General features: G+C 45.7%; 1 protein-coding gene across 4 annotated transcripts in view; it reads left to right on the top strand.

The window, feature by feature from the left end:
• The window catches only part of DDX31 (DEAD-box helicase 31), a 97,119-nt gene that overhangs the window by 42,652 nt on the left and 40,814 nt on the right, over positions 1-13,653 (top strand). For all 4 annotated transcript variants that reach the window (XM_039506657.1, XM_039506658.1, XM_039506659.1 and 1 more), the window contains 5 exons: positions 2,935-3,054; positions 3,441-3,547; positions 3,971-4,194; positions 4,979-5,155; positions 8,113-8,172. In XM_039506657.1, the coding sequence (XP_039362591.1) occupies positions 2,935-3,054; positions 3,441-3,547; positions 3,971-4,194; positions 4,979-5,155; positions 8,113-8,172 (688 nt within the window). The remainder of the gene's footprint in view (positions 1-2,934; positions 3,055-3,440; positions 3,548-3,970; positions 4,195-4,978; positions 5,156-8,112; positions 8,173-13,653) is intronic.

Here is a 13,653-nt window from a genome sequence, read left to right as displayed (position 1 = left end):
CATGTAAAATAGATTTCAAAACAACTTTTTGTTTTGAAACAAAAAACTGAAGTGTTCTGTTATGAAAAAGTCAAAATGGAGCTTTTCAGCGTTATCAAAACCTTTCATTTCAATTTGTTTTCAAAATTTCCTCAAAAATCAACACTTTCCCACAGAAAGTTTTGAGTTGGATGAAAATATATTTTCCAGTGGAAATCCTTTCCATTGGAAATCCTTTTTACCAGCTGTAATATATACATGTACACCCTGTGTGGTTAAAAATCAAAACTGGCTTTTTTAAAAACAAAATATATATTTTTAATGAACCGGCTACAATTAAATTTGCTGTAAGCTATTAAAATAATTTAACATTTAAAAAATATGCTGCTTCACTGAGCCCTCCTCAACTCTGAGTGAGTTAATACTGCTTTTTAAATTATATATAAAATCAAGAACAAAATGCATTTAATTTTTTGTGGTCCGCTCAAGCTTATAAATGTCACAGTCATGTTCTACATTAAGTATCTGTATTATTGTCCATCTTTCGAATGAAGCAAATGCTGGTATTTACATTTTTTCCAAATGGAAGTATTTGCAGTTTGTGTTGTGCAGAAAAGCTTTTGCCTTAATTACTTTTGGTTTCAGTTTAAGTAGCATGTGCAGAGGGAATGTTTTCTTCATTTGAATTAGTTCATTCAAAGTCGGGAAGCTGATTGGGAGTTGAAAACACAGGAAAGCTGGTTTTCTCCTCCAATCTATGAATAAAAAGCAGGTGGAAGACAGAGGTCTACTAATTCTAAACATCTGAAGGATGTGGTACCAGATGTTCAAAGGTATTACATAAGAACGGCCATCCTGGGTCAGACCAATGGTCCATCTAGCCCGGTATCCTGTCTTCTGATAGTGACCAATGCCTCTGCTCATTCAGAGGGAATGAACAGAACAGAGCAGTTACTGAATGATCTATCCCCTGTCATCCGGTTCCAGCATCTGGCAGTCAGAGGCTTAGCCATCTTGGTTAATAGGCATTGACGGACCTATCCTCTAGGAACTTACCTAATTATTTTTTGAACCCAGTTATACTTTTGGCCTCAATGATACTGATAAGTGCCTTTTGGCGTTTTCAGATGCTGGGTGCTGATTCTCTTTACTCCCATTGATTTCAATGGGAGTTAGGTGCCCAAACTGTGTCGGCACTTTTGAAAATCCCACTATGCACCTATCTGCATCCTTGGGTGCTTTTGACAGTGCTGGAAGCTAACAGAGGAGCCAGCACTCTGATCACTTATGTACCAATCAGCCCTTCTCCCCTCCACAAGGCTGATTGGGGATATGCAAGCTAATTAACAGATCAGATTGGGAAGGCTGATGAACCATTAGCCCATCAGCCGAGGGCTATAAGAAAGACCTAGGGAGGAAGTAGTGGAGAGAGGACCTGGGCTGGCTGAGCCTGGTGTGGCAGAGAGCTCAATAAGAGAGAGCCCTGTTCCTCTCTAGCCCTGTGGGAAAGGGCTAAAGGTGGCGAAGCGCTATAAATAATTTGCTGCACAAGACTGTATTGGGGTTGGTGATGGGAATGTAAATAAATCACATGAAGTTGCCTCTTACTGGACAGAGTCTGAGAAGTTCCTGGGGCACCAGCGTACAGGGACAGAGCGTGCCCCGTTACAGTGCCTACATACCTTTGAAAATCTGGCCTATGCTGATCAGTTCACAAGCTACAGTTAATATTTCCTTTGTTTAAGAAACCAGTTTTAAATGCAGAGCTTGTTTTGATAAACTTGCTTTTTTTTCTTGCTTTTTTTCAGCACAATTTTAAAATGCAGGTTTTGTGTAATTTTAGTTGAATTCCAGTTTTCATCCAAGTGCGGCTTGAAAAAATCACAAATTATCATCTAGCAAATAAGAAATGCATCACTCACCATTACCTAACATAATAAACCAAGTAAAATTCAATGAAATGTATGTCCAGGTTTAAAATTACTAAAGTAAATGTGTATAGAGATAGTGTACCCTTCTGGTTAGCAAAAACAAGTACCAAATTTAGTGTAACAGCTATATTTAGTTGCAAATCAAGATATTTTAATCGTTACCAACCAGTGAGAATGAACTTTTTTTTTTAAAGGAAATTAACTAAAAAGTACAAATGCAAGAGAAGATTTAAAATCAATTCCTTAAATTTAGGTTTCCTGCTTGCTGATTTAAGTCATGATTAACCGTGATGATTTAAATCAGTCCGCCCTGCTATAGGGGGGGTGTGGATATCTGTATTTTTATATTATTGTTTATATATAAGCAAATTGTGTATGCACATATATTTATGCTCAGAATAGCCTCAAACCCCCATTATCTAAATTTATCACTGATGTAGGAAAAAAACCTGCATTTATCAGGACAAGACTTGAGAACCAGGAATGCCTGTGTTTTAATCTCTGACATTGGCTCACTTTGTGGCCTTGGGAAAGTTATTTAACCCTGCCTGTGTAAAATGGAGATTAAAATATTGACGAATCTCACAGGGGGTTGCATTAGTTAGCTGTATTTGTATAGCATTTTGAAGATAGATAAGCTCCATATTAATGCCACGTATTATTTGTATTAATGATTGGAAATGAAGAGCTAGTGTAGTGAAGAGCGACGTGAGCTATGATATAATACACATGCTGCTATCCAAGAATGGGAACTTCTGCAGGGTAAAGCTGAAAACTCCAGTGCATCTCTTGCAAACTAGGGATGAGTTGTCCATGGTTGCTTTTTAGCTGTGTGAAGCAGCTTCTCTTTAAAGAACTATAGTGAAATCCTGGCCCCACTGAAGTCAGTGAGTTCTGACATTGACTCTAGTGGGGATAGGATTTCTCCCCTGTATTCTGTGGGCTCCAGTTCCCAAATCCAGATCACTGCTATTACCAGATGAAGGATAAACTGTGAACTCTTTATTTCATTTAATCTAAACAGATTACGTAAAGGAATAAATATCCTCATTTCGACTCCTGGCCGCCTGGTTGATCACATCAAGTCCACAAAGTGCATTCACTTCCGTCGTATTCAGTGGCTGATTATGGATGAGGCCGACAGGTAAACTTTTAAGTGCTTAGACATTTGACATGGGTAACGAGAACCTCTACAGCTACAGTAGCTAATATATTCAATATTTTAAAAATAAGAGATCTAAACCGTCCTGCTCCAGGGCAAAAACCAACCACTAAGTGCCTGGGGTTTGGATGATATTTCCCCTCTGGGCAGGTTATTCTACAGTTGTCCATTATAGGGATTCTTGCACCTTCTGACACATCTGGTGCTGGCCGCTGTTGGAGATGGGATACGGGACTAGATAGGCCATTGTCTAATCCACTATGGCACGTCCTATATTCCTAATTGGCTCATGTAGCCTTGAGCCTTCTCTTCCTTCTCTTTTCCTCTCTCTTCCCATAATGTCTTCTGTGGTCTCCATCTATTTGCAGGATCCTGGACATGGGCTTTGAGAAGGATGTGACCGTGATACTCAATGCTTTAAATGCAGAGAGCGAGAGGCGGCAGAATGTCCTGCTCTCAGCCACGCTCACAGAAGGTAAGTTATAGACATAGTTGCTGGTGCTGGGGGTGCTACCGCACCCCCTGGCTTGAAGTGGTTTCCATCATAGATCAGGTTTACAGTTTGGTTCAATGGCTGTCAACATCCCCACTATATAAATTGTTCCAGCACCTCTAGTTATAGCGCATGCCTAGACCATGCCTCTCTCTCAGATCACACATCTCTCATGTATCGAACATTGAAGTTTGATGGAATGTGTTACCAATTTCTTGAAAACGTTACACCTACATCAACTTCAAGCTGACCTCTACTGCTCCTCTAGAACAGCATGCGTTGCTCTTGAGGTACACGTCTTTACCCTACTACGTTAATACTCAAGGAGACAAAGCAGAATGATTTCCTACAATTTACTCACAGAGAAGCTTCTGTTTCGTGTGTAATGGATTTTGTTTGGTGCAGGAGTAACAAGGTTGGCCGATATCAGTTTGCATGATCCAGTGAGCATTGCCATTGTGGAGGAAACCTGGGACAGAACCACACCAGAGCAGGAAGCCATTGGTTCACCAGCCCACATGGAAGAGGGTGGCTTTGCCATACCGGAGAAGCTCAAACAGCATGTGGTGGTGGTTCCCAGCAAACTGAGGCTTGTCACACTGGCAGCTTTTATCCTGGGGAAGTGCAAGGTGAGGTTCCGTTTGTGTTGTATTCACGCCTGATTAGAGGGAAGTGGCTCATGAGCATTTCTACCTCCTATTTTTCTGTAGGGTGATGCAGCAGAAAATGAAAGCGAGTAGCAGATGAGATTGTGTTCTGGTGCATAAAACCCGATGGCCAAAGTCATCCCATGTTCGCCTGATTTTGTCTGTGAGCCAAATCCTGAGCTCCGTGTGTGTGTGTGTGTGTGTGTGTGTGTGTGTGTGTTTTCAAGGGATCTGGGGTTGGGGGCCAGCTTTACATATACAGTTTACACACACACACACTGAGTCCCATTTGGAAACACGAATACCTATATTGCATTGTGTTCTGATGATGATCAGACTTGGGCTCAATCTAACCTCTTCTGGTCGGGAGTTGTGGAACTAGGGGCCTTCCACTGAGAAATCCCTTATTTCAGCTCCCAAAGATCCCAGCCTAGGCTCTGTCAGCTGTAGTGTTCCTGTGGCATACAGCTATCTCAGAGAGGGGCATTGCCTGGTCCAAGGCCATCAAGAGATCTGTATTCAGAAGTGAACTAGGAGCCAGAGGAGTGTGCAGGATGCCAAAGTGGGGTGTTCTCCTCTGTCTTCCTAGCTCAGCAGGGAGGCTCCTGTGTGGGATGTGAACTTTTGTTTTTAGCAGCCAGTTTATGTGCCAGCATTTTTAATTTGTCCGTTTTCGGCTGTATTAGAAATTGGGGTCATTTGGTGATCAGAGAATCGTCAGAGGCTTATAAACATGGCCGTGTGCGTGTTCTTGTTCTCCCTGCAGTTTGAAAAACACCACAAGATGATCGTTTTTTTCTCCAGCTGTGAGCAAGTGGAGTTCCACTACAAGCTCCTCCTGAAAGTCCTGCTGGGAGGCCAAGAGGCTGAAGAACCTGAATGTTTGCCACTCTCCTCTTCACACTTAAAGTTCCTGCGACTACACGGCAACATGGAACAGGAGGTGAGCACCGCTGAAAAGTGTATTAAAAGTGGAATGGGCTGAGGATGGTCCTCATTTGCCCCCCCATCCTAATCTCCTACCCCACAGGAAAAGTGTTTTCACATCTGTTTTTTTCCACAACCACCTTCCAGTTACTTGACTGGGGTAAAACTGGTACATCATAATAATACCAATACCTCGGTCTTATATCTTCCCTTTGATCAGTGGCTCTCAAAGCACTTTACAAAGGAGGTCAGTATCATCATCTCCTCTGGTACATGGTGCTAGGACTGGAAAGTTGTCACTCACTGTGCTGTTGAATCTATGCAGCTGTGCTTCTAGACACGTTATGGGTTCTTTAGATCCAAGGGATCACATGGTGGAAACAAAACACTGGTGAAGGGGTCTACAGATGCTGTCTTGCAGCAGAAACTTCCTCTGCCTTCTCCTCCTTTTCTGATTCCAGCCCTGGTCAGCCCTCTTTAAGTGTGACAACGTGCTCCAGCAGGTAGGGCACAGGTATGGGAGTCCAGAGACTTGGCTTCTATACCGGACTCTGCCAGTGATCGATTGTGTGACTTTGGGTGAGTCGTTTCACCTTGGGGGGGCTTCGATTTCCCCACGCATTAATGCGAACAGTGATCCACACCTGCGAAGTGCTACAGAAAAGCTGTGCTGTTGTTTCAGCGTGCTGATGCAGTCACACAATGTTTCCCAGTGGACAAATTTCGTGTGCCTACGTTTTCAGCTTTCTGAGGTCGGCAGGAAAGTGCTTCGACTAACAAAGGAAATAATCTTACAAAAAACGTTTATTATAAATAACGTTTAGGACTCGGTCAGCCAGTGTATCGACTAACAAGTTGCTGGCCCCATTCTTCTGGAGCTGAGCAGACTGGCTTTGGCTGCAAAGAACAGTCCCGTGGGAGGGAGTTGTCTGGCAGGGGATTGTATTACACCAACCCAACGAAAGATCACCTAACAAAAGTGACTGGTGTGTGGGTGGTGGACACGCAGGGCCTGGCTGACCAGCTGATTAGAATAGGATTTGATCCAGAAGGAAGTGAGAGGCCAGGAGAAGCGTGTCAGTTTCTGCTGTGAATGTTCATTCTCTCTTAGTAGGAGAGTGAAACGTGTGAGCCATTATCTTTGAAAAGTCAGCAACCCTCTTCCCTGCCCCTCTCCCAGGGGGAGAGTCACTGCCCTGCCCTGAGCAGCAAGGCAGAGATGGCAAATGAACAGCGCTCATTTGAGGAGGCAAGAGGTGAAGAGCCATTGTTTTTCTCACTCATTCCCCTCCTGCCAAGACCAGGAACATGTGCTGCACTGTCCTGCAGTCTGGCCTTCCCTCAGCCTGCCCGCCTGAGAGTGAGCCGGCCTGGTCTGGTCCGGCTCTACCCCAACCAGCTGTTAAGGCAACAGAACGCCACTAAGTAGCTGGCATCAGGGGAAGGGTTTTGCCTTTTTAGTACCCAGTGTGTAATTAGTGCTTGATGTCTTCAAATTAAGAGCATTAATGGAGCTAAATTGTGGATCCCATATGGTACTGCTGAGCACGGCTGCTGTCCGTGTCAACAAGATGCAACGCGCTCTTTTCTTCCGCTTTTGTTGGGAGAAGGTTGGGCATGTCAGAGCGGCCCAGGCTGCTATTGTCCTTCCTCAGAGCAGAATGATATGTCCAGCCGGGGGGCAAATGGGTAAAGATTCCATAGACGTCTCTTTCATCTAGCCCTCTGCTAGAAATAGACCTGTATTTCTAGGGATCAGAGTTGGAACAAGGCTTGGAGCATGGGGGCAGTTTTACCTTAGTGGGGGGAAACTGCTGGCAATAGATACCAAAGAGAAGTGTGATATTCTTGAGGCTAGAGACAGCCTGAGCTAGAGAAATGGAAAGAGTGAGATCTAAGACAACTCAGGAAAGTAGATCGGGACGTGTTCACTGACTTCCCTCAGCTGAGCAGAGAGGCGAGGTGGCGGAGGGTACAGGAAATTAAAGCATTAGCCTTTTGCCTCTGGAGACCTGGATTCAAGGATTGCCTCGTGTGGGTTTGATGGGGTGATGTAAGTCAAAGTCCCTGTTTATTTCACAAGAAAATACAGTGTGATTGGATCAATAAACAGTGTCTGTTCAGGAAAGGCCCAGGGCTGGAATAGCAAAAGGTTCTGCAGGTAGAGCGGCAGGTGAATTGGTAGAGCTGTGTCAGGTCTCGGCAGAGCTGTGTGAGGTGATATCAGATGAGCCCACGTTCCAAGCTCTGTTCGGGTGAGAACCGTCTCTGGTGAGAATTCAGTTTATATGGCCCAGGACTTGGTGCCAAGGCTAAGCTGCTTCCCCACATGCGAGCGTCTTCCTGGGGATGCTGATGGGGGAATGGCAGGGAGGGTCTCGCTTTAGAGTGGGTTCGAGAAAACGTTTCATTCAGCTCAGCAGTTGATGATTCTAATACTTAAGCCCCCCAAGATGTGAGTGCTGCATGGATTGGGGGTCACTGTGACAGTGCTTTAACTCAACTTGACCACTAGGGGGCACCTCATAGACTCTCCCAGGCAGAATTATTTCTAAGCCAGCAACTAGACCTGTCTCCCTCTAGTCCAACATAAACTACTGTTTCCTTCTTTGGTGGGTCCTTTTCCCACAGAGTCAGGTGATCCTTTTCACCATACTAACATCACCCCCTGCGTCTTCACAAGCCCTTGGGATGTTGGCCATCTTGAGTTGGGTGCATGCATTGCACCAGACCCTGCACTTTCCTTGATGGTGTGATAGTCTTTACTGTGTGGAGTGACACCACCACTGCCATAGATTTTTTTCACTTCCAAATCTCCTGCGGTGCTGGGATGGAGGCGTAGAATTCCACCCACTTCTCGAAGCGGGACAGAAACGATGGAAGATGAAGAGGGTTTAAACATAAACTGTTAAATGTTCTTTATTTGCTTTACAACAGAGTATAAACATGTGCTGTGTTTCTTTTATCCTCTAGGAAAGGACAGCAGTGTTCCAGGAGTTCTTACCATCCAAGACAGGCGTCTTACTTTGCACTGTAGGTAACGTAGAATGTAACATGCAAAAGACTATATGGGTCTTGATCTGGGAGGCAGTATTGTCTGCAGGTTAGAGCAGATGACTGGGTGATAGGAGACCTTGATCTAATCCCGACTCTCTGGGGGAAAGTCATTTATCTGCTGTATGCTGAAGTTTCCCTCACCTGTAGAATAGGAACTCTGCCGCTCTTTGTAAATTACTTTATGATCCTTGCATGGAAGGCACCATATGTAAAGTGTCTGTATACCTGCATGTCTTGGAAAATGTGTCTGTCTGTGGCAACTTGCCCTACATGTGCAGTAAACGAAAAGCTGTCCTGACTTGATGACTATCCCAAGGTTAAGGACACAAACATGCAGGGATCAAAGGGAAGACCAGCCAGAGGACTACTTCATTATAAATGTGTTTTGCTTTGTTGCTATCCAGGGCTTGCCCTTCAAGCTTCCTTCAGGGGTGGGGAGGGGAATTGCCATGCTCTGCTGAAGTTTGCTGGCACCCTGGTGTAGATGTGGCACCTTCCACTTCTAGCTTCTGACCCGTCGGTGCCACAGCTAGCCTGCTGCAATGGTGCAGAAGGCTGCACGATTTGCTCTCTAATAGTGGCAGCTGTTGATCTGAAAACGTGTGAATCTTGGTGATTTCGACACACGGCAAACTTGTAAATTACAGTGATCGGGAGTAATTAGAGCCGAGAAACCCTCTCCAGCTCTGAAATTACTCTCGTTGCTGTGTTCTTAAAGGAAAAAGGTGGCAGGTTTGTGGGGTGTGTAGTTTATTGTATGGTATGTAAAAGCCATAGTTTGCACTGGGATTACCAAGCCTGCATAGAGGAGCCTTTGACTCGCAGTGTTGCTTCTCCCAGATTGTGGCACCTGCAAAATGTGCCCATCTGATGCTAGTCCAGGCCCTAGGAACTCACTTCCGTTTGCTTGACCTTGATCAAGTCACAGTACCTCAGTTTCCCCTGGCAATATCAAGAGATTATTTATCTACCGCGACATGAGGAGGGCTGTAAATCTTATTAATTCACTGATGTTTGTAAAATACTTTGAAAGTAATACCAGGTAATGCTAAATACTACATCACTGCTATTTACTAGAATCTGTGCTCATGCTATAAATTAAAAGTATTTTCAAGGAAGTAGCTCATTACAGGCCAACTGCAATTCACAAAGCAGCATGCAAGGCTGTGTGAAGGTTCAATGGGTAGTAAATGTAGATTTGCTAACAACATATTGCTCCATTTTTCTGCAGAAGTGCAGATGAAGCATAAACACATTGTCTTTTCTGTGTGGCGTATGTTCAAAGTTATCGATCCTGTAGTTTTGGTCCCTCCGTCCCCCATCAGTGCACAAATTCAGATCTGCTTTAAGTGGATGGATGAAGTGCAAGGGCAGTGAGCTGCAAAATCCACCCACAGAAGTTAGGGAGCGTTATAGTGAGCATGGTGCAGCTGTGCAAATGCACCTCATTCCTGAATTTCGATACATTCCCACTTCTTCTGAGCCGGTCACATGGCGCAAGGGGCTGGTTTGAAAATTCCTTTTCACTTGGAACTTGATCCCGGTTTGGAACCCAGAATCCACAGAAATGAAAAGCTGGTGGCTTAACACTCTTCCTCCTGCTAATCGTTGTGCCATGGTTTTACCTGGGTGATTCTCCACATCTAAGACCTGCAGTGCATACCAAATGCTGTACCCGATCACGCCAGGGCACAGCAGGTGGTGGTGGGTGATTCTGCTTCCTTAAAACAGCCTGTTGCTTTCTAGTTATGTGCCGTGATCAGCTTTAGCACAAATCTGGGCAAAGGCAGTTGGAGGACTAGGCTGTTTTATAAACAGGAGCGGTTCCTTGGTTTGTGGCCTGCTTTGTTCCTTTGTCTCAAGCCATGACTAGGCGGCTGCAGGAGTATGTCTCTGGGCTGGGGATCTTTAGTTAAGTACATTTATACTCAGCATGGACCCTTTATAAACAGCTGAGAAGTTGGTGTTGGTTCCTTGGGCTCACAGGATCCAGCTGCAGTGGGGCTGGGTGGGAAGTGAGAGAACGGGAAGATTCAGTTACCTTCTTCCCAGGTAGAAGTAGAGAGCAGAGACTGAGCCTTGGACAAAGAGATGGAGATGAATCGATTTGCCGGGTATCTGCTCCTGGAAGAGACAATTCAACAGGAAGCTGGACTGGGAGAGGAGACGCAGTCTACGACAACCTCCTTTACAAGATACTTGGCTCTTGGGAGCAGGGTGGAGACAGACGGGAAGATAAATAAGATGAAGGGGAACAGGAAGAAAGATACTCGTGGGACTCTGGAGACCTGGATTCTGTTCCCTCTTCTACTACAGCCGTCCTCTGCGATCCTGAGGATGTCAGAGGGCTTGTCTGTATGAACACGTAGTTTGTGGCAAGCCGGGATACAAATCTACCCTGCACTAGGCTGCTGAGCACTAACTGTCCATGTGGACACTGCTGCTGCACCCTAACGGTTCCCTAGTGTGCTTTGACCTACCCCGCTGTGAAATGGGAGTTGATTAAAGCACACGAAGGAGCTTTTAGTGTTTAGCTGCAGGATCCACATGGATCCTTAGCATGTGCGGACTAGTGCAGGGTCAAGTCACACCCCAGCTTATCACAAATGAAGTGTTTGCACAGACAAGCCCTTCGTCTCTCTGTGTGCCTCACTGCCCTGTCTGGAAGATGTGGGCCATATAAATACCTTAGGGAAAGAGAGACACTTAGCACTATTCCTGAACTGCAGGTGCCACCTAACACAGACGTCCCCGGGGCAGCCAGGAAATGTGCCTGCCTCCTGCCTACTAGTTCATTGCTCTGTCTGACAGCCGGTGCCTTCTATAAGTTGTCGTTCCCTGACTAGCAGTGAAAATGTTTCACGTGGGGGAGTTCCCAGCCCCTTTTCTACAAAGCCCTCTACGTGCTTTGTACCCGTAAGATGCCAGGTCTTGCTCACTAAACACAGGGTTCTGTTACTTAACAAAGAGATGTGTGTGTGTGGGGGGGGGAAATTCCTCCTTTTTATTTCTCTGTGACTCTGGCATCTCTCTCACTCATCTTTCCACGGTGGCAGTCCCTGGGATGCTCTGTTTCTTTTATTATTTATATAATATAATTTTTTATTTTTTTGTGCCATGCAAAGTAGGCTGGCAAACAAAGACTAGAGAGGCTGGGACTCTCCCAGGGTTTCCTGCAGCTAAAGTTCTGCTCAGCTTCCTTTGGGATGTGCCTTTTAAACAAGTTCATCTCTTCCAGGGAGAGAGGAAAGATCATTTGGAGATTGTTTGCTGTTTATTCAGTCACGCTAACTCATCTTGCCAGTTTTCTGGCGGCCCCAGCCAAGAGCTTTCGCCTCTGACAGCTTCTGTGCTCTCTCTTTCCTCCTCTGATTACGCAGCCCAATCTGTCACCCTGCCGGTGGGGGTCTCTACCCTGCTGATGGCTTTCCACACTCGGCAGTAATGACTTTTGGCAGGCCGGGTAAGCAGGATAGCTCCTTCCCCAGCTCAGAGAGCTGTTCGGCCCTCTCTCCCTGTTAGCTAAAGCACTTTGTGAGGTTCTTTGGTAAATAAATGAGTCATTTTAATCCAACTGACAGCCTGGCACCTGAGCAAGCTGCCTTCCATCTGTACTTCCAGGCCTCATGTAGGCAACCAATTGTCAAGCCCAGGGTCTTCAAGACCTCGCCATTGAGTGTCTTTCAAAAGCGACTTTACTGATTTCTTTCACCGTCATTAGGTTGCACAAGAGCGACCGAGTGAACCGAGGCCCAAGCAAAAGTTTCATGTCCATCTGTACTGTTTTGTGGCAATTCACCTTGTTTAGCTTCCTCAGTCACTTTCCCGACCCCTCACCCTGCCACAGGCAACTAACACAGTCTGGTGACAAGAAACGGTGAGAGCAGAAATTGCACCAATTTCAGTGGTTCCCCAGGCTGGATAAGTCCTGATGCCATGCCCTTCTGCGGCTTCCAGTCTAGCTGCAGATGGGATCAGATAAAACACACATATACGGCTTCTGCGATTTTTTTCCTTCTTGCTCTATAGCTGTTCCTTTCACATCGTTCCTGTAAAATAGCCTCCTTGTTCCTCCCACTCCCAGCTGGAAGGCCCATCGCTGTTGAGAGGCAGTGCACTCAGGCACCAGGTGGGAGGAGGAGCTCCTGGCTTGGGCCAGCAGGGATCCCTACAGCTGATTAAGGAGTGGTGTTGATAGGCTGCAAAGGGCATTTTCTCGCTTGTGTCATGTGCCTTGGAAAAACTAAGGGAAGCATTAAATGGAAGATCTTCTGGACTTCCTCAGGGAGGCAGAATAGTATTTTCTCACCTCTAATCCCTGGGTCTCTGTCGTTTCCACTAAAGATGTGAAGTTAAGAGCCAGATTTTCAGCCCCAGCCTCTGTTTTTGCAGGAGCAGTTCTTGTGCCCACACATAACTCTGGTCTCCTTTTTGCACTCACTGAGTTGCAGGCCTGGCTCTTCGTAGCTAAGTGATAGCTACCTGGTTGTGTTTCAGATCAGCTGGGTAGAGGTGGAATTATTGATATTTGCACCAGCAGTTTCTTTGGGGCTCAAAAGCATGGGGACAGTTACTTGTGGGCACAAAACTCCACCTGCAGTAATGGAGGCCACGTGCAAATCTGGCCCTAATTGTACTCAGGGCCGCTGGGAGCGGGTTCAGGCCCTGGAGAAAAACATTTTTCGGGCCCCCCCAGCAAGGGCGGACTGGCTAAACAGGGCCAACGAAGCCGGGCCCCGGGCCCCCTTCCAGACCGGGGCCCCGGTAATTTTTACCGGCTCCTCCCCCCCCTCGTTGGCCCTGATTGAACTAGAGATGATATCAGCATGTTCATTACTGACATGCATTGTACTGTGCCTGGTGTGCTTCAACTCATTGAGTTTGGCAGCGTATCTAGTTATAAAGTGGACCGGGGCAAGTCGACGCTCATTCTCATATCTCTGTTGAGTGTGGTAAATCCCACTTCTATTAACTGGGTCTTAAGAATGGAATCGAATAGCTGGGTGGAACTGAAGGAGTTGGTGAAATCAAATTTAAACCTCATTGACTTCACTGATGCCAGGATGTCACCTCTGGAGCATTGAGAACAGCTAAATGTGACCACCTAGTTTAGTTAGTGCTTGTAAAATGGATCTTTATCCCCACAGTTCTGTAGCTCTGTCTGGTACCTCCCCAGTGGAGATTCCCAAAGAATATTTTATGAAGGTTCATGAAGTAAGAATCTCATCGAATATGGGGTGTCCCAGCAGCAGAAGGCGAGTAGGCTGAGCGTGCTACCTCCTAACTGTACTGTGCTGCTGTCACATTACACAGTTTATAGGAATAGGATCCACAGGAGACCCCCGTGGGCTGATATTGAGGAATCTTTGAAGGTTTGCAGAGCTTTCCAATTACTAGTAAATCACATGACCTCGTTTTAAAAGGCTAGTATAATCCTCAAGAGAATAAATGTTAGTA

Source organism: Mauremys reevesii, linkage group 19, assembly GCF_016161935.1.
Source record: "Mauremys reevesii isolate NIE-2019 linkage group 19, ASM1616193v1, whole genome shotgun sequence".
Classification (NCBI taxonomy): domain Eukaryota; kingdom Metazoa; phylum Chordata; order Testudines; family Geoemydidae; genus Mauremys; species Mauremys reevesii.
This window is presented reverse-complemented; position numbering and strand designations above follow the sequence as displayed.